Source organism: Lithobates pipiens, unplaced genomic scaffold (genome assembly GCF_037356315.1).
Source record: "Lithobates pipiens isolate NorthernLeopardFrog02 unplaced genomic scaffold, aLitPip1_a1.2 Scaffold_8, whole genome shotgun sequence".
Taxonomy (NCBI): Eukaryota; Metazoa; Chordata; class Amphibia; order Anura; family Ranidae; genus Lithobates; species Lithobates pipiens.
In genome coordinates this window covers 680,626,368-680,652,294 of record NW_027507903.1, presented here as the reverse complement: position 1 = coordinate 680,652,294, position 25,927 = coordinate 680,626,368, and the positions used below count along the sequence as shown (strand labels likewise).

At 45.9% G+C, this 25,927-nt stretch overlaps 2 protein-coding genes across 3 annotated transcripts in view; one reads left to right on the top strand and one right to left on the bottom strand.

The window, feature by feature from the left end:
• Positions 1-24,491, top strand: part of LOC143962087 (NACHT, LRR and PYD domains-containing protein 3-like) — a 114,969-nt gene extending 90,478 nt beyond the window's left edge. The window contains exons 10-11 of one of the 2 annotated variants that reach the window (XR_013270625.1): positions 37-132; positions 24,358-24,491. The gene's annotated coding sequence lies outside the window, so the exon portion shown is untranslated. Of the gene's footprint in view, positions 1-36; positions 4,397-24,357 lie in introns of those variants that run through there. The other variant, XM_077471414.1, reaches the window with a different exon arrangement.
• On the bottom strand, positions 22,605-24,508 carry LOC143962090 (E3 ubiquitin/ISG15 ligase TRIM25-like). The gene has a single exon (XM_077471416.1). The coding sequence runs from the start codon at positions 24,506-24,508 to the stop codon at positions 22,925-22,927; it is 1,584 nt and encodes a 527-aa protein (XP_077327542.1). The 3' UTR covers positions 22,605-22,924.
• Between the last annotated feature and the right edge of the window lie 1,419 nt (positions 24,509-25,927).

Sequence of the window (25,927 nt, the reverse complement as noted above, 5' to 3'; positions counted from 1 at the left end):
CTGATTATTCATCATTTTCCTTTTCTTCACATACAGATGATGATGATACTACTGATTGATATCTACTGAACATTATTCCGAAATGATCTGAGCGGTGATCTTCCTCCGATTCCTAAGTTTTATATCGTATTGGTAATTTATTCATATATTACATAAAACAAATGTGATTTTTGGATCTTCACACCAAAACTGACACCACTGATGAGACCAGCATGCTGGGAAATTCCTGTTCATGACATGAAGATTCCTCCAGGGCAGTGGGGGGGGGGGGGAGATCCCCATGCTTCATCCATATTCTCCTCTGTGGATGGATGAGGACGGTGGTTGCAAATCTCTATCCTTCAACCCAATTTTCCTCTGTGGATGGATGAGGACAGTGGGGGTAAATCTCTATCCTTCAACCCAATTTTCCTCTGTGGATGGATGAGGACATTGGGGGAAAATCTCTATCCTTCAACCCAATTTTCCTCTGTGGATGGATGAGGACATTGGGGGCAAATCTCTATCCTTCAACCCAATTTTCCTCTGTGGATGGATGAGGACAGTGGGGGCAAATCTCTATCCTTCAACCCAATTTTCCTCTGTGGATGGATGAGGACAGTGGGGGCAAATCTCTATCCTTCAACTCAATTTTCCTCTGTGGATGGATGAGGACAGTGGGGGCAAATCTCTATCCTTCAACCCAATTTTCCTCTGTGGATGGATGAAGACAGTGGGGGCAAATCTCTATCCTTCAACCCAATTTTCCTCTGTGGATGGATGAGGACAGTGGGGCGATCTCAGTCATTTATACCAATTTTGCTCTGCGAAGGAAGGAGGACAGTAGGGGGTGATCTCCATCCTTCATCATAATTCTCCTCTGTGAATGGATGAGGACAGTGGGGGGTGATCTCAGTCATTTATCCCAATTTCCCTCTGTGAATGGATGAGGACAGTGGGGGCAATCTCAGTCATTTATCCCAATTTTCCTCTGTGGAGGGATGAGGACAGTAGGGGGGTGATCTCCATCCTTCATTCCAATTCTCCTCTGTGGACAGTCTAATGCCACGTACACACGATCGGAATTCTCATCGGAAAAAGCTCTGATGGTTTTCCCAACGGAATTTGGCTCAGGCTGTCTTGCCTACACACGGCCACACCAAATTCCGATCTTTTATAACGCCGTGACGTACAACACATACGACGGGACTAGAAAAAGGAAGTTCAATAGACAGTAGCCAATAGCTTATGTCTCGTAGTTGAATCTGAGCATGCGTGATTTTTGGCGTGTCGGAATTGGATACACACAATCGGAATTACCGATAGAAAGTTTTTCCATCGGGAAAATTGAGAACATGCTATCAATTTTTGGCTGGCAGAAATTCAGACAGCTAAATTCCGATGGAGCATACACACGGTCGCATTTTCCAATGAAAAGCTCTCATCTGTCTTTTTCTGGCCGGAATGCCGATCGTGTGTACGTGGCATAAGAGATCAAAATCGAGGAGACGGGGGTCCAGGGGATCAGAATCTAAGAGATCAAAGTCTAGGAGACGGGGGTCCATGGGATCAGAATCTAAGGCCGCGTACACACGCGGGGACTGTTCGCTCAACCTTGTTCGTCAAACAGTTTCCGAAACAGTCCGCTCAAAATTTGCATGAATGGACTTGCCCACACACGACGAACGAACAGTCCGCTGAAACCTAGCGCGATGACGTATACAGCACGTACGACGGGACGAGAAATTCGACGTCCAATACACTGCAATGCAACCTTCGCCGTGAAAATCCTTTCTGAGCATGCGCGCAACTTAGTTTGGCGAACAAGCCTACACACGAGTGGAAATTCCGAAAAACTTTGTTCAGCAGACTGTTCGCTGAAACAGTCCGCTGAAGCCCACACACGAGCGGACTGTCCGCTGAAACACTGTTCAGCGGACAAAGTTGGGCGAACAGTCCGCCCGTGTGTACGCGGCCTAAGAGATCAAAGTCTAGAAGACGGGGGTCCAGGGGATCAGAATCTAAGAGATCAAAGTCTAGGAGACAGAGGTCCACGGGATCAGAATCTAAAGCCCCGTACACACGAGAGGACTTATGTCCGACAGACTTCCGAAGGAGTTCTGCCGGAGTTCCGACAGAGTTCTGACGGACTTTTCGACTGAACGGACTTGGCCACACACAATCACACTAAACTCCAACGGGTTCGAACGTGATGACGTACGACTCGACTCGAATAAGGAAGTTCATAGCCAGTAGCCAATAGCTGCCCTAGCGTCGGTTTTAGTCCGTCGGAATAGCATACACACGAGCGAATTTTTCGAAGGGACCGGGTCCGGCGGAGTTCCATCGGGAAAAATTTGAAGCATGTTCCATATTCTAAAGTCCGTCAGACTTTGGCGAATCAAAAGTCCGTTGCAGCCCACACACGATGGAATAGTCTAACGGAATCAGTCCGTCGGACTTTGGATGTTGAAAAGTCCGCTCGTGTGTACGCGGCATAAGAGATCAAAGTCTAGGAGACAGGGGTCCAGGGGGATCAGAGTCTAAGAGCACAGAGAGAGGGAAGTTCTATATATAATTGGACAATGGTATAGCAGGACAATGGTTATGGGGTTGGTGGAAGGGGAGTTCTACCTACATCTCATGCAGGTCAAATGTGATGAGGCTGGTAAGGGAAGGGCTCAACCAACATCTCTAGGTGACAAGGCCGGAGCGAGGAGAGTTTTATCTATGTCCCTAGCAGGGTAATGGCAATGATATGATCAACCCGTTTATATAATTTTTTTTTTTCATCATTGAGCCCAGTGGCGAGTATCTGATGGTAAAACAGCAAAACACTGTGTACATTATCAACTAAAACATCAAACAAATTGTAACCTCATTCAATTTTCCAAAACAATACAAACAATGTATACAAAGGTACATCCCCGCCGCACACACAGCTCCCCCATAGGATAGGAGGAACTGCAGTGCACCAGTCAACCCCCCGTTTCCATCCACTCCACACACAGCGCACCACTAGGGCAACTGTGCGTAGAAGGGACAGGGTGAAAAGAAGGTGGGCAAAATGGCATAAGCAGCAGCAGGCCAAACTGGCACAGCAGGTGCACCAAGGCCCAGGAAAATTCACGAATACCTCGGTCCATCTCAATGTGCCCCGGGCATGCATACAGTTGTCACTTCACTCACCTTAAAGATGACAACCAGGGTGCAGACAAGACAGATCCTTGTACACTTATAGATAAAATGTGGCCACAAAGTGATGGGCGGGACATCTATTGTTTTGGTTAGAACCAGTCAAGGTCCAAGATAATTTCTGCCCCTGGTCAGATTAACATTATTAGGGTGTTAGCACACCAAAAGCAAAATTCACCGAGACAGACACAGTATCAGCGTATCAACTTTCTGTTTATTTCAGTTCCTGTTTTGAACTTCTAAAGCGATACTGATAGCCGGACATTTCGTTATCAGACTAGGCAGGCTTATGCAAACTACAAAGTGACCACAAAAACGTATACATCTTATGATAATTATGATAATGCACGACAGTACATAGATTTTAAGCTGGGTCCTTGTCCACATAGGGTAGTAGCATTCTATTAAAGCCATATAGGGTAGGAGGGTAGGTACCTTGCTCCTCGACATCGATGTCGTCTTTTTGGGTGTAGAAGCAGGCGCAGTCTTTTCGTTAACTCTTGCTGTTCCATGATTAGGGAGGGGTGGGTTGTTCACATTATCTATTGAATATGAGTTTAAGGCTAATAAGCAGAAGCTTGTTTGAAACATGTACTTACTGTATATATTTAAAAACATATTATGGAATAGACATTTCATTTTGATATTTCAATCATATCCATTACACTATTACAAATAAAATATTTGAAATTTTACAAAATCGATAACAAACACAAAAACATAATTCAAATAATACAAATAAATTGAATATAGCCAATTATCAAAATGTTATCAAAATAGTGACCATTTACACATAGCAAAAAGGGCTGATACGTGTGCAAAAATTTAGATAATTATAAAAAAGGTTTGTAACTAATAGAATCGTTTAAACCCAGGTATTGGGTAGAATTGAATATACTGTATAATATCCAATTTGTGTCCCATTAAAGTAAAATCATGGTGTAAACCCACGTGTATACTAATTGGTGGCTCCATTTTGTTTTTCGGAAAAAAAAACTTAATTACAATTTTGATTAAAAAACTCCCGTTTCGTTTTCCCTATATAAAGGGCACCACTGATTTCATTAGGTAAGCAACACTAACTATTAACTAACTCCATAGTAAGTTGTAGGATGATTAGGCTTAACCATATATGGTAGCATAAGATTGTACAGGAAACCCTAATTAGCCAAAATAAAGTACCATCGTGTACCAGGCACGCTATCTGCGTTTCCTCAGCCAATAGATGCGTAAAGGCTGTATTATTGTAGGTATTAGAAGGAGGAATATACATTCCTTTGTGCGAGTCTTACTGGATATTTTGCCCTGTAAGCTTCTCTCTTTTGTGTGACACATCAGAAATAGATTGTCTGCTTCTCAATACACCTGGAGTTTGACTGATCACAAGAGAAGAATAACCCTAAGCCCTTGTACACACGGTCGGAGATTCCGACAACCAAATCCGTCGGATTTTGTCCGTCGGATTCTGTCCGTCGGATTTTGTCCGAAACTGTTGCATACACACGGTCGGACAAAGTTGTCAGAAAATCCGATGTGATGACATTATTTCGTTACGACGGGACTATGTTCAGGCTAGTAGCCAATAGCTTTGATGTAGGAATTTGATCTGAGCATGCGTGGCACTTTGTCCGATCGGAATTATCTACACATGATCGGAGTATGTCCGATCGGAGCATTTTGTCAGAAAATGTTACCAACAAGTTGGAAAACTTGGTCTGTCGGATACTCCGACAGAAACAGTCCGATGGAGACCACACACAGTCGGAATATCCGACAAAACGCTCCGATCGGACACATTCCGTCGCAAACTCTGACCGTGTGTAGAAGGGCTAACAGTTTACCTTCCGATTGCCAATCGCTGGGAAGGGTTACCTTATGACCCTTCAGGATAATGGACCATAGTTACACCTTCCACAAGGGAAATTGCCCGCGATATTATTTTCCCTACCCCTGTGGGTAGAGTGACTCCTCACAAGTCGATCTTTTAGTGAGTGGGGTCTTTGATATGCGGTCACACTTGGTGGTCATTAGGGATATCTTGATGATCATATATAAAGGCAGCCTTTCTCAACATTTTTTTTACCCAAGAGGAACCCCTGAAACTATTTTCAGGTCTTAGGGAACCCCTGCTAAAATTGGGGGAGGGGGGGTAGTGGGAAAAAAATCCCCCTTACATGAGCAGTCATTGGCAAAACCACTAATGGTGGTCAGAATGCCCGCCTTTCAAACACCTAAAAAGAACATTGGTGTGTCGGCTTTGGCAAGTGGTGTTAGACCCAGATCTATCTAGACACCATCCGATAGGAGTTCAACCAACCACAGCTTAAAGAACTTGTAGCAACTTCTGGAGGAACCTTCGTTGAGATTGGCTTTACTAAGCAGTATTTGGATCCCAGGGGGGGCTTTTACCCCACCAAGAACACAAAGGTAAGGTCAGCAGAAGCTCCCATGGTAAAGGAGGAAACTTTGAAATGTTTTCTTTAAAAGGTCGGAGTTTATTGGACAAGAACTGTAAAATACACCATCAATGCATTTCATGGCTTCAAAGTGTCACAGCAAAATAGTGAATAGAGTAAAAGTACAGTATATTGTATTATAAAGTACCCGCTGTGCCCTCCGGTGCAGTCTCAAAGAGGACACACACCACCACACCATGAAGAGGGGCACGACACAGACACAGTGAGTAAACAGTGCAACATCTGGTAAACCAGTCTCTGACCATATCCTGTAGTTTGCCTGCAGTCTCTGTCCATCTCTCTTGTGTCATGTCCGCAGTCTCTGATCATCTCTTGTGCCAAATGCGTAGTCTCTGATATCATCTCTTGTGTCATGTCCGCAGTCTTTGACATCTATTGTGCCATGTCCGCAGTCTCTGACATCATCTATTGTGCCATGTCCGCAGTCTCTGACATCATCTATTGTGCCATGTCCGCAGTCTCTGACCCATCTCTTGTGTCATGTCCGCAGTCTCTGACCCATCTCCTGTATTGTGTCGTCAGTCTCTGATATCATCTCCTGTGCCATGTTCGCAGTCTCTGATATCATCTCCTGTGCCATGTTCGCAGTCTCTGATATCATTTCTTGTGCTATGTCTGCAGTCTCTGATATCATCGTTTGTGTCATGTCTGCAGTCACTGATCATCTTGTGTGCCATGTCCGCAGTCTCTGATATCATCGCTTGTGTCATGTCCGCAGTCTTTGATATCATCTCGTGTCATGTCCGCAGATTCCGATACCATCTATTGTGCCATGTCCGCAGTCTCTTATCTCTTGTGTCACGTCTGCAGTCTCTGATCATCTCTTGTGCCATGTCCGCAGTCTCTGATTATCTCTTGTGCCATTTCCACAGTCTCTGATCATCTCTTGTGCCATTTCCACAGTCTCTGATCATCTCTTGTGCCATGTCCGCAGTCTCTGACCATCTCTTGTGTCATGTCTGCAGTCTCTGATCATCTCCTGTATCGTGTCCTCAGTCTCACCATCTCTTGTGTCCTGTCTGCAGTCTCTGACCATCCCTTATGCCATTTCTGCAGTCTCTGATATCATCTCTTGGGCCATTTTAGCAGTCTCTGATCATCTCTTGTTCCATGTCCGCAGTCTCTGATCATCTCTTGTGTCATTTCAGCATTTTTTGACCATCTCTTGTGTCATGTCTGCAGTTTCTGACCATCTCCTGTATCGTGTCCTCAGTCTCTGACCATCTCTTGTGCCATGTCCGCAGTCTATGACCATCTCTTGTGCCATGTCTGCAGTCTCTTACCATCTCCTGTATTGCGTCTTCAGTCTCTGATATCATCTTCTGTGCCATGTCCACAGTCTGATATCTCTTGTGCCATGTCCGCAGTCTCTGACCATCTCTTGTGTCATGTCTGCAGTCTCTGATCATCTCCTGTATCGTGTCCTCAGTCTCACCATCTCTTGTGTCCTGTCTGCAGTCTCTGACCATCCCTTATGCCATTTCTGCAGTCTCTGATATCATCTCTTGGGCCATTTTAGCAGTCTCTGATCATCTCTTGTTCCATGTCCGCAGTCTCTGATCATCTCTTGTGTCATTTCAGCATTTTTTGACCATCTCTTGTGTCATGTCTGCAGTTTCTGACCATCTCCTGTATCGTGTCCTCAGTCTCTGACCATCTCTTGTGCCATGTCCGCAGTCTATGACCATCTCTTGTGCCATGTCTGCAGTCTCTTACCATCTCCTGTATTGCGTCTTCAGTCTCTGATATCATCTTCTGTGCCATGTCCACAGTCTGATATCTCTTGTGCCATGTCCGCAGTCTCTGACCATCTCTTGTATCATGTCTGCAGTCTCTGATATCATCTCTTGTGTCATTTCCACAGTCTCTGATCATCTTTTGTGCCATTTCCATGTACAGCACTTTTTTCCTTTTTATGTTTACATTGCTTTATGTTAATATTGTTAAAGTTGCTGTTGTTAAAAATAAATTTTTGTAACTTAATTCTGCATAAAACATTTAGCGGTGTAATATCATGAGATACTTTATGAGGACTTATTTAGGGGCAGAATTAGGAGTGGGGCAACTGGTGGCCGGACTAGTAGCTTAGTCCTGTATATACACTATTCAACACTATTCGGGATGGGTGAACGGTTTGGCCCGAGCATGAGTTCGGGCCAAACATTTGCCTGTTTGGCTATTCACCAAACACCTGAATTTACAGTGTGTTCATCCCCCATGAACACCCTGCAATGCACTGAGCGCTGCACAGGAACGGGGCTGGAAAGCCGGCTGCAGTGTCCTTCACACCAAGTGACCCATCAGCTGTCAATGGGTTTCCCCACTGACAGCTGAATAAAAAAAAGGAAAAAATTGCATTATATGCAAGTACTTGGCCATAAAAGGGGTATGGGGGTCTGGGTACTGCCCTAGGGGACATGTATCAATAATAAAAAAAAAACAATAGATTTTTCAGGAGCAGTGATTTTAATGATGCTTAAAGTGCAACAATGAAAATGAAAAATCCCTTTAAATATTGTGCCTGGGGTGACCCCCTTAATGTGCCTGTAGAGTGGCGTATTTGTAGCATGTGCAGAACATGTTACAGCAAAACTGACATTTCTGAAGTAAAAAAAATTCTATTAAAAATGACTTGCGGTTACAATTGTCGACACCCAACTTAAAAAAAAAAGAAAGAAAAAAAATGTCATGGGGTTTAAAAAAAAAATTGGCGTGGGGTCCCCCAAAAAATCCATACCAGACTCTTATCCAAGCATGCAACCTGGCAGGTCAGGATGGGGGGGGTTGAGCGTGCACCCCCCTCCTGAACCATTCCAGGCCACATGCCCTCAACATGGGGGGGGGGTGGGTGCTTTGGGGCAGGGGAGGCTCTTCCTGACAACCCTGTCCTGTGGTTTTTGGGGTATGCGGGTGGGGGGACTTATCAGAATCTGGAAGCCCCCTTTATAAAGGGAGCCCCCAGATCCCACGACCCCTATGTGAATGGGTATCGGGTACATCATAACCCTACCCATTCACCAAAAAAGAAGGAAAAACAGGAGGATCGTTTTTTGACAAATCCTTTATTTAAAAAAAGTGTCCCCCAAAGTAAATCCACTGTCAATCACAACGCCCGACAGACCCCGAAAAATATAGGATAAAAACACTTCCGCTTTCTGGGAAGCCTCCCACTGACTGCTCGCCCTGCAGGTGAACGGCTCTTATGTAGGCAGGGGGCACGGCCACTTGGGTACAGCGGTTGGTGGCAGAGCCATCTTTAATATTGATTGGACCCTTGGCAAAAAATTTCTTGGGGCCCCCTCCTCCCCATGCAGTTTCGCTCTCCACCTGCTCTGAGACATAAATAGCAGCTAGACTAAAAATATGTTTACTGAATCAGAACGGGCAGCGACTAGTTGCCAGAGGTTACAGTTTATCATTACCACTCACTGGCTGGTTGCTAGAGGTTACAGCACATTATTTCTGCTTACTGATTGGTTGCTAGAAGTTACAGCACATAATCTCCTCACTGCCTGCACACTATGAACTGGGGAATTGAGGGTACTCATTAATAGACAGAAAACTCCTAGTGATCCTAGGGCTCCTGGGATCAGTGGCAGTGCTGGCGGGGGAGGGGAGGGTGTAATCAATGGCAACGTTGATTTATTTTTTATTTTTTACCGACTACCTATATAAAAGAGGAGTTCCAACACTGGCCACCAATGTAATGTGGATTTACACTGACCACTAATGTAATAGAAGCAGTCACAGTAACCACCAATGTAAGGAGGGATTTACACTGACCACCAATGAAGGGGGACATTCACACTGGCCACTAGTGTGGATGTAAGAATTCTACACCAAGCCCCAATGTAACTGAGACATTTAGCCTGCGTTCACATTTGTCTGTATTGGTAACGCATGCAAAATCGCTTTCCTGACACCACAGAAACGTGTTGGCCTTTAGCACAGCAGTGCCATTAATTGTTTTTGTGTGATTTTGAAAAAGGGTTTGGGATTTTCTTCCACATTTGGCTGCCCTACATGCTACCTACATCTTTATCCACCCTGTCAGTACACCTTCGCATCCTTAAACCCCTGCTAACCTCTGCACCCCAAACCATCCCCCATCCTCTCCACTCCAACACTCCACCCCTTCAACTCTACCTGCCTCCTCTGCTCATCTTTGCACCCACCTTCCTTACCTCTATACATCCCCTCCTTGCACACCTGTGCACCCCAAACTGTAATTCCTTCTCTGCCCACATCTGCACACCCCACACTACCTTCCATCTCACTAATTTGCTTAACTTTGCAGAACATGCTGATTGTAGGCTTAATGACCACAGTTGGCAGGACTTTCAAGCATGCCTCATTATCTCCCCAGTGGACAGCATTTAGTATAGGTGATGGTGGGTAGGGATGAGCCGAACCCCCGGTTCGGTTCGCACCAGAACTTTTCAAACGGACCGCAAATTCGTACGAACTTTAGAACTCCATTGAAGTCCTGGCTCCTGCCCCAGGGGACATGGGTCAATGCCTAAAATGTTGTGAAAAACTGCAGTTTTTTTCGGGAGCACTGATTTTAATGACGAATAAAGTGAAAAAAAAAGTGAAATATTCCTTTAACCACTTAAGGACCGCCTCACGCCGATATACGTCGGCAGAATGGCATGGCTGGACACAATCACTTGGCGGTACGTCATTCTTTAAGTGCCCAGCCGTGGGTCTTTAAGTGGTAGCCGTGGGTCGGGAGCGCGCTGCTGGCGGCGCACTCCCGACCCGGTCCTGTGGTCCGCGACCGTGGCCTTGGGACCAGCGGACCCGATCGCCACTGGTGTCCCGCGATCGGGTCACAGAGCTGAAGAACGAGGAGAGGTCTGTGTAAACAAACCTCTCCCCGTGCTTCCCTGTATGGCTGCCACCGATCGTCTCTTCCCTTTTATAGGGAAGGACGATCAGTGACGTCACATGCCAGGCCACGCCCCCTACAATAAAAAAAAACACATAACGTCACACATAACACCTACACTGCCCCCTAGTGGTTAACTCCTTCACTGCCAGTGTCATTTACACAGGAATCAGTGTATTTATATAGCATTAAAAAGAAAGAAAAATCACGCTACAGTAATGTGATAAAACAGAAAAATCAATTCACATCAGTGCTGCAGTTCTATTATATACCAAAAATATATATTAGGAAAATAAAAAACAAAAGAACCACGCTCTTCTCAAAAAAACCCCAAAGCTTGAACACACACCTTCCCCCAGAGACTACAGTCTCAGCCGGGAAGCTATATATGAAAAGGGAGGTATAAAGTATAACCCAATTGTGCATTTATGATAGATGCAAAACTCCACTAGCCTCCTATAGTAAACATTTTCAATCGTGAATTGAAATTATGCAAAATAGAAAAAATAAATAAAATGCAAAATGTGAAAAACCTGTGGATAAAAAAAAACACATGATAATAAATAATCAAATTTGTCGCGTATAACAGTCCTCAAGAAAAAGGCCCATCTGTGACACACACATTAAAAATGCGAAACACCACATGTCAATTGAAGTGTTCAAAGGTAATGGTTCTTTACTTCATATTCCAAATCGTGAAGTGTACCAGAGTGCACCACCACCAGAGGCCAAAATGGCTCCTTACCAAATATCACAAGTTGATTCGCATATCAGAAGTGAAGACAGACTGTACACCCTCCTTAATCCTCCAAACACCACAATTCAGTAGAATCACCGTTCAATATCATAGACTCCAATTCATATGTGGTAAGTAATCCACCATAAGAGAGAAAAAAAAAAAAAACGCTCCAATAGTGTAAAATCGCTTATTTAATAAAAATATAACTCATAAAATAACACTTACAAACATGCAGCAAGATATGGCTTTTCAAGTGGGAAGCATCGGCCGTACGCTCATCTCCACCGGCCTATCCTTTTCCAAATGGTATGGATCTCAACTCTCACCCGTGCCCCGAGACGACGTGACATTTCACAAAACGCGTAGGGCAGCGTGACGCACTGTTTTTGCTTTGAGAGTTGAGATCCATACCATTTGGAAAAGTATAGGCTGGTGGAGATGTGCGTACGGCCGATGCTTCCCACTTGAAAAGCCATATCTTGTTGCATGTTTGTAAGTGTTATTATATGAGTTATATTTTTATTAAATAAGCGATTTTACACTATTGGAGCGTTTTTTTTTTCTCCCTTATGGTGGATCACTTACCACATATGAATTGGAGTCTATGATATTGAACGGTGATTCTAAAGAATTGTGGCGATTGGAGGATTGAGGAGGGTGTACAGTCTGTCTTCACTTCTGATATGCGAATCAACTTGTGATATTTGGTAAGGAGCCATTTTGGCCTCTGGTGGTGGTGCACTCTGGTACACTTCATGAATTGGAATATGAAGTAAAGAACCATTCCCTTTGAACACTTCAATTGACATGTGGTGTTTCGCATTTTTAATGTGTGTGTCACAGATGGACCTTTTTCTTGAGGACTGTTATACGCGACAAATTTGATTATTTATTTTCGTGTGTTTTTTTTATTCACAGGTTTTTCACATTTTGCATTTTATTTATTTTTTCTATTATTTTGCAGAATTTCAATTCACGATGAATATGTTTACTATAGGAGGCTAATGGAGTTTTGCATCTATCATAAATGCACAATTGGGTTATACTTTATACCTCCTTTTTCATATATAGCTTCCCGGCTGAGACTGTAGTCTCTGGGGGAAGGTGTGTGTTCATGCTTTGGGTTTGTTTTTTTTTGAGAAGAGCGCGGTTCTTTTGTTTTTTATTTTTTATTTGTATAGCATTGATTTCTGTATAAATGACAATGGTCCCAAAAGTGTGTCAAAAATGTCTGATTTGTCCGCCATAATGTTGCAGTCACAATAAAAATCGCTGATCGCCGCCATTACTAGTAAAAAAAAAAAAATTAACAAAAATGCTATAAAACTATCCCCTATTTTGTAAACGCTATAACTTTTGCACAAACCAATCAATAATCGCTAATTGCGATTTTTTTTAACCAAAAATATGTAGAAGAAGAATACGTATCGGCCTAAACGGAGGAAAAAAACATTTTATTTATATATTTTTTGGGGATATTTATTATAGCAAAAAGTAAAAAATATTGAACTTTTTTCAAAATTGTCGCTCTATTTTTGTTTATAGCGCAAAAAAATAAAAACCGCAGAGGTGATCAAATACGACCAAAAGAAAGCGCTATTTGTGGGAAAAAAAGTATGCCAATTTTGTTTGGGAGCCACATCGCATGACAACGTAATTGTCAGTTAAAGCGATGCAGTGCCGAATCGCAAAAAGGGGCTTGGTCCTTTGGCTGCAAATTGGTCCGGGGCTTAAGTGGTTAAATATCGTGCCTGGAGGGTGTCTATAGTAGTAGCCCTGTGAAGTGGCATGTGTTTCCCGTGTTTAGAACAGTCCCTGCACAAAATGACATTTAATGAAAAAAAAAGTAATTTAAAACTGCTTGCGGTTTTAATGTATTATCTGGTTTCGGCAATATGGATGAAAATCATTGAGAAAAATGGCATGGGTAGCCCCCTGCCCATTACCAGCCCCTATGGGTCTTGTACGGATATTAAGGGGAACCCCGTATCCATATTAAAAAAAGGAAAGACGTGAGGCCCCCAGGCCCTATATACTCAGAACAGCAGTATACAGGCGGTGCAAACAAGACAGGGACTGTGTAGGTTTGTTGTGTTAAGTAGAATCTGTTTGTAATTTTGAACTGGTACATTTTTAAAGTGTAGCTCCAGTCAAAAAATCTATTTTTAAGCTTTTTGGAAACCATAGGGAAGGGTTATCACCCCTGTATAATTTGTTTTGCCGTCCGTCTTTTTTCATCTCACTTCCTGTTGTCTCCTTCCGTTTGCAAGTAGGAGACGTTTGTAAGTTGGATGTTTGAAAGTAGGGGCCTGCCCTATATGCTCTGCAGAAATGGCGGAACAAGGTGTTGGTGTTGCCACAACATTGTAAGCCCTCAAAGTGACTCTTGGTGGGCGCTGGAGCGCCCTGCTGTGAACGATTATATCAAGAATTGTAATTACATGCCATTGTTGAACAGTGGTAGAAAAATTGGGCCTTTAGTGGTTGTGGTGCTGGTGCCACAACACTAAGTCCTCACAGTTACTCTCGGTGGGCACAGGAATGGGCCCTGCTGTGAAATATTATATTAAGAATTGTAATTACATGCCCCTTTTAAACAGGGGCTGAAAAATTATTGGGCCTTAGGCACTGGTGCTGGTGCCACCACACTGCAACCTCTCCCATATACTCTAGTTGTAGTGCAGGAATGAGCCCTGCTGCAAAGCATTGCATCAAAAATTGTAATTAAATGCCCCTGTTAAACAGGGGCAGAAAAATTGGGCTGGTGGCATCACCCAGAACCAAAAATGTTCTTCCAACATATCAGCGGAGGAGGAAAAGGATAGACAATCAACATAACAGGACAGTCACTCAGCATCAGCATTGTCTTGAAAGGATGTGATATTTAAAAAAAAAAAATATTCGGTTACATCAGCTTCAGGTGCTTGGTAGCTGTGGGTGATCCAAGACTGATTCATCTTTATGAAGGTCAGTCAGTGGACAGGTGCACCCTGTGATCGGTAACAAAGCCACCAGCAGCACTAAAGGTGCGTTCTGAAAGAACGCTGGATGCAGGACAGGCCAGTAGCTCAATTGCATACTGTGCAAGCTCTGGCCAGTGATCCATCCTCAAGACCCAGTAAGCCAGAGGATTTTCGGTGGGAAAGGTGTCCAAGTCTGATCATGCCCACTGGCGTGGGGAGAAAAAAACCGAGCTCCCCTGACCCTGTCCTGGTGCCGTAGTCGCACAGGTACTCATTGATGGCCCTCTGCTGCATATGCAGCCGCTGCAGCATGGCCAATGTTGAGTTCCACCTGGTGGGCATGTCACATATATGGCGGTTCTTGGACAGGTTCAACTCCTTTTGGAGTTCAGCCAGCCGAGCACAGGCATTAAATGATCAGCGGAAATGCACAAAGACTTTCCTGGCCTGCTTCAGGACATCCTGTAAGCCCGGGTACCTGCCCAAGAACTGCTGCACCACCAGGTTAAGGACATGAGCCACACAGGGCACATGGGTCAGTTGTCCCTGTCGGAGGGTGGAGAGGAGGTTGGTGCCATTGTCGCAAACCACCAATCCTGGCTTAAGCTGGCGTGGCGTCAACCACCTCTCAGCCTGCCCCTGCAGAGCTGACAAAATATCTGCCCCAGTGTGGCTCCTGTCCCCCAAACAAACCAGCGCAAGCAGGGCATGGCATAGTTTTGCTTGCATAGCCCCTTGACCGCCTGTGGAGCACCGCTGGTTCAGAGGACAGAGCACTGGAAGAGGCCTTGGAGGAAGAAGAAGAGGAGGGGGTGGAGGAGAGAGGTGTGTCACAACCAACCTCCAACACTACTGTACTTTGTCCTGCATCCTTCCCAGCTGCCCGAAGAGTGACCCAATGGGCCGTGAAAGACAGGTAACGTCCCTGTCCATGCCTGCTGGACCATGAGTCAGCGGTAACATGCACCTTACTGCTGACCGCCCTGTCCAGCGAGGCAAGGACATTGCCTTCCACATGCCGGTAGAGGGCCGGAATCGCCTTCTGTGAGAAAAAGTGGCGTTTGGGGACCTGCCACTGAGGAACCACACATTGTACAAACTCACGGAAGGGGGCTGAGTCTACCAACTGAAAAGGCAGCAGTTGAAGTTCTAGCAATTTAGCCAAGCTAGCATTCAACCGCTGGGCATGTGGATGGCTGGGAGTGAACTTCTTTCGCCGGTCCAGCAGCTGGGGCAGGGACATTTGCCTGCTATAATAGGACGTGGGTGTACTGCTAGCAGAGTGCCCAGAAGCACTTGGCTGCGACACACCTAATTCTACACCTTCATTCCTCTCAGAGCAGGTTTCAGAGAGGACTGAAGGTCTAGTGGGGTTGGAGATGCCAGCTGATGAGGAGCAAGGAGAGGTCCGCTTTGTTCTTTGGTGTGGGTCTTTGAGGTACGCTTGCCAACGAGCTGCATGGCAGGTCAACATATGTCTGGTCAAGCATGTGGTGCCCAAGCGGCTGATGTTTTGGCAACGCGAGATACGCTTGAAACATATGTTGCAAATAGCAGCGGTGCGATCTGATGCACTCGTCTCAAAAAAGCCCACACCAAAGAACTTTTACAATAACGCGCAGAGGCAGCGCCCTGCACAGGCGGAGCTCTGCGGTGTGATTCAGTCGGTGTGCTGCCCCTAAGCTGGCCCCCGGAGGGCATCCTGCCTCGTTGGACATGTGCCTCCTCCTCCTCTCTCCTACCAGGCACCCACGTGGAGTCAGTGCTCTCATCATCCCCTCCCTCTTCATCGCTGGAGCAAACCTGGCAGTATGCTGCAGCTTGTGGAACATGACTGCCAGATTGCTGTCCTTCTTGAGCATCCCCTCTCTCTGCATTCACGCTACTGCCTTCCTCTAGCTGAGTATCATCATCAGAGCCTACAAAACACTGGGTATCCTCCTGGAGCATGTACTCAACACTGTGCTCAAAGAGTTCAGGAGACTCCTCAGGAGGACATGGTGGGTCTAGGGAAGGAGTCACTGATGATGACATTGAGAGGAGGGAAGACGATGCATTGGCATGCTGCTTTGCTAGTACCCTGAGTCTGGGTGAGAGAGGATGAGGAGGATGAAGAGGGCTTGGTCATCCACTCTACCAAGTCGTTGGCATGTTGCGGCTCAACATGTCCAGCTGCCGAAAAGAAGGACAAGTGTGTCCCATGGCCAGCACTGTTGTCTCTAGACACAGAGCCTGCTTGCCCTCTTTTATCGGCTAGCGCCTGTCTGCCTCTCCTTGCTGGCCTTCCAGACATGGTAATGACCTGAAGGGAGATGGGAAAACCAGCAGTTGGGTAGTGTATATTGTGCTGGAGGCACACACAACACCCACTAACTCCTGCAGATGGCTCAATTAGAGAAGAGCTATGTAGGTGGATATAACGGTGTATACTGTGGTCAGGGCACGCAGAATCTCCTACAACTGACTGCAAGCTCTATTTAAAAAGAGCAAGATAGTTAGCTATATAGGTGGATACAGCAGTGTATACTGGGTTCAGCGCATGCAGATAGCACGCAGAATCTCCTACAACTGACTGCAAGCTCTATTAAAAAATAGAAATATAGCTAGCTATATAGGTGGATATAGCGGTGTATACTGCGGTCAAGGCACGCACACAACAACCACTACAGAAGAGCAAGAACGCAAAATTGGCCAATAACAATCGGTGTATACCGTGTTGAAGGTACACAGAACACCCACTAACTCCTACAGACGCCAACACACTACACAAGGCCGCCGCGCTGGCAGCCTTATATAGTGCGGGCGTGTACTACACAGCCTGAACTATGATTGGCCACAGGCATCCTGCCTGTGGCCAATCATGGCTCTGCTTGCTGCCAGCGCTGTGATTGGCCAAGCATGCGGGGTCACAGTGCATGCTTGGCCAATCATGAGCCAGCAATGCACTGCGCATTGTGGGCTGTGAGCGCCACACGAATTTGGCGCGAACAGCCGATGTTCGAGTCGAACGTATGTTCGACTCGAACATGAAGCTCATTCCTAATCAAGACATTGCCGATGCGCAGCCACTCTTGGCATTGGATCAGGAAGAGGAGGTAGCAACAACCGCCACTCAGCAGTCTGATGACAGTACCCAGATCAGCCCAAGGAGGAGGTTGGTCCCCGCTGTTGCTGCCTACTCCGAGATCTCTAATTATAGTGGTGGGGAAGGTGACGTCGATGATGACGTGTCTAGTGATGTCACGTGGGTGCCCACAAGAGAGGAAGAGGAGGGGAGTTTAGAGGGAGATATGGACCAGCCGATAGGGAGGAGAAGCAGGAAGAACTTACATTACACAGGAGGGACAAAGCAGACTGCTAATGTATCAGGAGCGAGGCATCAACCATGTACGGTCACATCTGGCGCTCCCAGGACGTCGGCACATGGCTCTGCAGTGTGGGCTTTTTTTTTTTTTTTTTTTTTTAACGTGACCGCTGCTGACAATAGTGTTGCCATCTGCAATCAACGCATAAGTCGCGGTAAGCCCAACACTCACCTAGGGACGACCGCCCTAAAGCACATGAGCTGCCATCACCGAGCCCAGTGGGAGCAACGGAACACACAAAGCCACACTCCGGGCTCTCACCGTCCAGCCTCGTCTTCTACTTCTCCTCTCTCCTCACAATTGTCCTCCACTCCACCTTCCATCACGCCATCCTCACGTTTTTTCTGGAAAAAGGCAGGCTTCCGTGGGACAAACGTTTGAGCGTAAAAAAATGATGAGGCCGGATAACCCTCTTGCCCAACGGTTGACGGCTGACTTGTCAGAAATGATAGCCCGCCAACTACTGCCATATAAACTGGTGGACTCGGAGGCCTTTCGAAAATTTGTGGCCATTGGACCACCACAATGGAAGGTCCCAGGAAGGAAGTATTTCTCAGAGAAGGGCATCCCAGAGCTATATGGCCATGTTCAGTGGCAAGTGAATGTATCTCTAGCACACAGTGTCGGTGCCAAGATACATCTTACCACAGACACGTGGTCTAGCCAACACGGGCAGGGAAGGTATATCACTTTTACTGCCCACTGGGTGAACCTTCTGACGGCCGTCAAGCATGTAACCCGTGGCACCCATGTAGATTTGGTTTTACCGCCACGGATTGCATGCAGGCCTGGCTCTTCTCCTCCTCCATCCTCCTCCCTCTCCTCCTCGGCTGACTCCTTTTCCGCTGCTAGCTTCTCTTCCTCTGCGCCGCCCAAGCCCCCCAGGACCTATTCGACATGCCAGGTGAGACGTTGCCATGCTGTGCTGTGTTTGTTGTGCCTGGAAGCCAAGAGCCACACTGGCCCTGCACTCCTTTCAGCTTTGCATTCACAGTCGATCAGTGGCCAACACTGCTCAATTTGACAGTTGGTAAAGTGGTGTGTGACAACGGTGCCAATCTGCTTAGCACATTGAAACAGGGCAAGATTACGCACGTGCCATGCATGGCACACATCTTAAACTTGGTTGTGCAGCGATTCGTTGTCAAATACCCTGGGGTCCAGGACATCCTGCGGCAAGCAAGGAAAATCTCGGCCCATTTCATAAGATCTTACACGGCCATGGCTCTCCTTGCTGACATTCAGCGGCGACACAATCTGCCGGTTAGACGTCTTATTTGCGATTGGAACTCAACCTTCTATATGCTTGATAGGCTTCTCCAGCAGAAACGTGCAGTTAATGTCTACTTGTACGAACTCTGCGGCAGAACAGGTTCTGGGGAGCTTGTTTTTTTCACCGCGCCAGTGGTGTGTGCGACGCATGCAGACTTCTGCGGCCATTTGAGGAGATCACCAAACTGGTCAGTCGCAGCCATGGCGCCATCAGTGACATGGTACCTTATGCCTTTTTTATGGAGCGTGCATTGCGTCCTGTCATTGATCAAGCCGTGGAGAAGCAGGAAGATGAATTCGCAATGCTGGATGAATTCCCAGGGGGGCTACTCAGACAAGTCAACAACAGGAGTCAGAGGAGGATGGTGCCGGGGTGGATGAGGAGGAGCAAGAAGAGCATGCTTTAAACCTTTCTGGGATCCCTGTTGTTGTCCGTGGATGGCGAGAGGAGAACGAGGAGGACAACAATTATCCTGGATGATTAGCAGGAGCCAGGCCACCACACCACTTCCAGTTTAGTGCAAATGGGGGCCTTCATGCTCCACTGTTTTAACAGGGACCCCCGTATAAAAAGCATAAAGGTCAAGGACCAGTACTGGGTGGCAACGTACTTAGACCCCCAGTACAAACAAAATGGTGGAAATGTTACCACCGTCACAGAGGGCTGTTAGAATGGAGCACTTCCAGGCCTTGCATAGAGAAATGCTGCATTCTGCTTTTGCGTGCACTGGCAGAGGAATTCCCACTCCCAGAGAAGGAGTTGCGGGTACCAATCCAACAGCGCCTGCAAGAAGAGGGCGGTTTGAAGAGGTGTCTTCTGATATGAGGTCATTCTTTCAGCCGACCCATCGACAGGTGTCATCCGGATCCAGCATCAGGGAACGCCTAGACCGACAGGTGTCCGACTACATCAGGTTAACGGCCGATGTGGACGCTCTGAGGAGTGATGAACCCCTGGACTTCTGGGTGGGCAGGCTTGACCCCTGGCCAGAGCTTGCCCAATTTTCACTGGAACCGTTGGCTTGCCCCTCGTCCAGTGTCCTGTCCGAAAGGACGTTCAGCACAGCAGGGGGGATAGTGACCGATAAGCGCACTCGCCTAGCTCACGACAGTGTTAACTACCTCACATTTCTAAAAATGAATGAGGCATGGATCTCAGAGGAATTCAACACGTGACCAGTAGACCATGTATATCTCTATAAACAATTTATTTAATCAAGCACACAGACCTTTTTTCTACCTTTGGCTCTCTTCCTTGTACAAAAAAAAGCACACCGTACTATATGCCCGTACCCTCCTGTTTGAAGAGGTTGAGCGGTGTCATTTTTGGGGCCCAGCAGCGAGTTGCTGGTATCAGTGCTTCTGTCAGTGCTCTCTATCTCGGTGCTGGTGTGGTGTCAGTGCTTTCCATCTCGGTGCTGGTGTCAGTGCTCTCTATCTCGGTGCTGGTGATCATCTCCTGCACCCTCTTCATAGCCTACCCTGACCTTTCCTCTCCTCCATTGCCTTCATGCGCTCCTGAGTTCTGAATTGTCAAAATTTCACAGATTAAAAAAAAAGAATGCTCGTAGTTGTCGATCCCAGATTCACTTCATACTTTTGTTATGTCAGTGACCATGTGGTGGGACTATGTGTGCACAGCTAGTAAGTATTTTTTGGCTGAAAATAGGACCTGTAGGTTTTTAAGGTTCGCCTGCCATTGAAGTCAATGGGGCCCGCCGCAAACTTTGCGGTTCGTGAACTTTTGGCCGCATTTGCAAAATGTCCCATCCATCTCTAATTAGCAGACCGGTGTGTGATTGCTTTAGGTTGGTCTGGGCTCTTCAGGTTGCAAGTTTTATTGCTTCCTCCTGTTTTCTGGAGATTTCCAGAACAGAGGGTGGAAAAATCAAATGAGCACTGAGCAGCCTGAATATGTATGCAGCTCCAGCCAATCCCTTGGTAGGTGTGCCCAGATGGTGGTTGGGGAGTGCATAAATAGTTTGGAGCCCCAGAGAGCAGAGATTTTTTCTAGGAGGAGAGGTTCTCAGTAAGAGGGCTACAAGCCCTTCCTGACCACTCTGTTCAAGATTCTGCCTTGCTCACGAGGTCCCAGCTGTACTTAGCTGGGGAGCCCATCTTTCTACAAGTTCTTTGGGTGCCAAAGAGGGGTGCCACTGAGGATCACATTTGGGAGCTTTACATAGAAGTATGCATGCTTGAATCTGAGGGGAAAAATGCAAGCCCTAAGGGAGAAAGATCTTAGCGACTGTGCTTTTGTTAACCCCTTTTACACTGCAATAAACTGTTAAAAAGGCAACCCCTTGACTGTTTGAGCCAAAAAAGTTGAAGTTGCTGTGTGTCTGGCTGCTGCTATACAGAGAGGGATGGCCAGGGGACACAAATCAGCAGCTCTTACAGGGGAAATGCTACATATGATAGGTAGTCAGGAAATTAAATGTGCAAGGTATGCTCCTTGAAATCCTGAAGGTGTTCCTAAGATTTTGAGCCCCTCTATGCATCTAGGCTATGAAAAAGTCTGGTATCCCCATACGCAGAAGGCAAACAGAATAGGTTTTGGAGTGTAATGCTAAGCATGCCTATATTGTGTATGAAAAATAACTTGTTAAAATTGCAAAAAAAAAACACAACAATTCTAGAAAAAATTTCCCCGAAAATTTGATCAAAAAAAAAAATAAAATAAAAACTTGCCATGCCTCTTACTAAATACCTTGGACTGTCTACTTTCCACAAGGAATCATTTGGGGGATATTTGCACTGTTCTGGCATTTTAAGGGCCTCAAGAAATGAGATTGGCTGTCAGTACATCAGGGCCAGTTTTCAAATACTGTACATATCCCATAGTTTGTAGACTCCATAACTTTCACACGGACTAAATAATATGCACCGATTTGGGGTATTTTTTACCAAAAAAAAAAAAATGTAGCCGAATAAATGTTGTTCAATAATTTATTTGCAAAATTTTACAATTAGAAACAAAAAACATAAAAAAAGCAAACAAAAAACAAAACAATACTATCACAAAAGATTGGGTAGACTTATTCCTGCTCATGTTTTCTGCAAGAGATTTCCCAGAATTCTGTCCTGTATTAAGGAGACGTGTATTTCCAGCACTAAATACTGTCGACATGATAGAAAATGAGGAATAAAATAGTCACTGGTTATCCCCTTTGCAGGGCCAGGACAAGGGATGGGCAGGAGGGAAAGTGGCCATGGGTGCAATAGTTTACTGGGTGTAGGACCCTCTAAGCTTGCACATCATAAACGGGGGTGGGGGGGTGCAGTTTGGCATCTTTGCCCTGGGCGCTGGGTGACCTTGTTCCAGCACTGCCCCTTTGTGATAGCTTTTGACAGGTGTTCTTTATGGAGAGATCACCCTCCAATGTTTCGACTGACCTCCAGAGGGCAGAGGAGAATCTCTAAAACTGGAAGTGATGAAATCATTATCACTTGCGGATTAATTTGTCCCAAACGAGATTGCAGAACTGATGTTCCTCCATCTCTTAAGCGTGATGCGGTCTTGGCCACTTACTAATGTCCAAGCTCCCAAGAAGGCTGGGAGAGCTGCAGTAGTTGGGGGGGGGGGGGGGGGTTGCATCCATTTACAGTGTTATAAAAGTGATCAGACACTGAAACACCAAACACAGCTGAGCAGTCATGATCTTGGTATAACCTCTTGTGGACAGGCCTATAAAATAAATATACACCAATATATATACATACACACACACATAAAAAACACAATGAGCAGAAAGGGACATAAGGCATCTGTCATAACAGAATTATGGGGGGCTGCCATTGCTGAACTCTCCCTTTGAGAATGCTACTTCCCTGGCTGTCTTGTCTATGCTTTGTATTGAATAGCCTTCCAGTGTTGGACACAGAACAAGTACAAAGCAAGGTAACGAGCATTTTCATAAGGAGACCTGCAATGGCAGCCCTCTTACTTCTCCCAGGAGTCACCATTTCCTCCAAGCATTGGCGGAACAATGGATCAATTCCACCACCCATCCTTGTGATGTCATCAAACTCTGGCGGAGTTCTCACATCTCTGTATTCCCCTCACACGTCTTTAAACAACCTCCCAATACACCAAACAGAGCATGGAGGGGCTCAGTGAAGGTGGTGGTGAAGGTGTGGAGGTGTCGGATCGGGTCACACAGATCATAAAAGGAGATCCGCCCGGCCTCATAATCCAGATATATCCTGACTCTGTTACTGGAGGGATGGGTGGGTAAATGGGTCAATTTACTGTTCTGTATCACCCCATACTGATCATCATACCTCCCCAACCCCCAGGACTTGTTATTCCTTCCAATCTCCGACTGCCTTCCTCTTCTGGCTATACTGGGGTAACACATCCCCACTTTCCAGAATTGTGATCCCCCAACATCCACTTCCCAGTAATGTCTCCCTGAGGAGAAACTCCGACTGCTCATCACCTGAGGATAATATTGGAATCTCTCTGGTGTTTCTGGGTGATTCTGGTTTATACTTAACCAGGATACAGTTTTCCTGTCATCTGATAAATGCAGAGTATTATGAGATGTGTTTATATCCAGTAATACATCTATAACTCCCTGTATATAGAAGTATACATTTACCTCTGTTATTATATCAGATAAACCTGTGTGTAAGACCCCCGCCACATCCAGACCCCCTCCATCATGGAGGAGCTCCACATGTCTCTCTCTGTCCTCATTATCTCCATCCTCAGTATCACACAAGTCACCTGTGTCTGATTCCTGTAAGACAGTCAGTGGATCCGTCACGTTACACAGCTCCTCAATGTGACGCAACTTCTTGGACAGCTCCTCCTTCTTTATTTCCAGATCCCGGATAAAGATAGAGACCTGTTCTGCGTGCCTGGAGATGTCCCTCAGGACTCTCTCCTCCAGGTCTTCCAGATGTTTCCTGAGATCTCTAAACAGGGCAGTGACTCTCTCGATGTCACCAGCTTCTTCTTCTTCTTCTTCTTCTTCTTCTACTTTCCTCCTGTGTTCCTGCAGACTCTGGACTCTTTCCTCCATCTCCTCTCTCTTTGTTAGAAGTTTCTGCAGAACATTCCTCAGTGTCGCCTTCTTCTTCTCAGAAGCCTCATCCAGTGACTCCATCTTATGTCCTTTATGTCCTCCAATCACACAACAATATACACAGATACAGGTCTTATCCTCAGTGCAGTAATACTCCAGGATCTTCTTATGGACGGAGCATTTCCTGCTCTCCATGGACAAGGTGGGGTCACATAAGACGTGTTCTGGGGACTTTTTGTGGACTCTCAGGTGTTTATCACACAGAGAAACCTCACAGTGCAGACAGGATCTAACAGCAGGTACAGGAGAGTCCACACAGTGAGAACAGAAGACCCCGGACTCCTCCTGATCTGGCTGAGCAGACAGGAAATTATCCACTATGTTACTCAATGTTATGTTCCTGTGCAGTGCAGGACGACGTTTGAACCTTTTTCTACATACAGGACAGAAGTAACCTCCGGACTCCTGTTTATCCAGCACACGATCCATACAGAACCGGCAGAAGTTGTGTCCACATCTCAGCATTACAGGATCGGTATAAATGTTCAGACAGACGGAACATTCCAGCTCAGCTAGCAGATCAGTAAACGCCATCGCTGACAGCAGACAAAATGAAAATCTCCAATAGATTTTCGAGATTCTCAAAAGTGGTTTCATGGACCTTTGAACATTGCTGTAAGGGAAATAAAAAAAAGTTTAAAAAGACATGGTTGGTTGTTCTTACAGGACAGACACAAACATAAACATGACATTTCTTTCTATAGTAAGGTGTCGATTTATCACACTTTTTTCCACCCCCCAACTCATCTCTATAGAATGCACCTTTCTGGTCAGTTTAGGGGAACTTGCCTCTTGGCCATCCAGAACCTCACTTCCACCCTCCCCAGTATCACAATGTAATATTGGGTTTATCTTTATTACTAATCATTTTATTGATAACAGGTTACCCTACTTAACCTTTCAAACTCTTGGAATGCGGTGCAAAAATTCAACAACTCACAAAATACGTATAATCCAGACATTTACTTCACTTGTGTAGCCCTCCATTGGGGGTTATGGGAAATGGCCAAGCAGGCTGGGGTGTTAAACCTGTAGGTAACTAGAAGGCCTAGAACCTTCACCAAGTGGAAGGGGGGGGGGGGGGGTTATAATAAAGTCGGCAGTGCTTCCACCCCAGACAGGGCCTCTGAACAGAGGAGGTTTCCTTCCTGGGAAATTAACCAGTAATTCAAGTGTAGTGGGACCCCTGTAGGAGCCAGCAATTGTAAAGGTCGCCGAGTTATTTCCCCCACAACTGCCAGGCACATTTGGGCATTTACTGCTTCAGCTCAATAAACAGTCCAGGGTTGGTGTCTTGATGTTTTAATAAAGGATTGAACTGAAATGAGGGGGAGAATTAGTGAGGGCACTAAACTTTCTGTGTATCAGATGGTGGACGGGTTCTGCAATAACAACATTAAGGAGGTTTACCCTTCCTCGGTGAACAGTCCAAGCAACAGCTCCTTTACTATGCTCTTCAGGACAAAGCTCCTTGGCAAACACACATCTGACTTTCAAGCACACAAGAGGGGTGGCAGGAACACTTATGCCATGTACACATGATCGGAAATTCGGCCAGCAAAAGACAGAGAAGTGCTTTTGGTTGGAAAATGCGACCGGGTGTACGCTCCATCTGACTTTTGCTGGCCAAATTCCAGCCAGCAAAAGATTGAGAGCAGGTTCTCAATTTTTCGGTCGGAAAAAGTTCAGATTGGAAATTCCGATAGTCTGTAGCAATTCCGACGCGCAAATCCCTACGCGTGCTCGGAAGCATTGAACTTCATTTTCTCGGCTTGTCGTAGTGTTGTACATCACCGCGTTCTTGATGGTCGAAAGTTCAGCAAACTTGTGTGACCGTGTGTATGCAAGCCAAGCTTGGGTGGAATTCCGTCGGAAAAACCATCCAAGATTTTTCCAACGGAAAATCCGCTCTTGTGTATGGGGCATTAGTCTTTAGTCTCTCCTGTCTGTACT

Coding starts and splice junctions, on each gene's coding strand:
- LOC143962090 (XM_077471416.1), bottom strand. CDS start 24,508: ATGGCGTTTACTGATCTGCTAGCTGAGCTGGAATGTTCCGTCTGTCTG.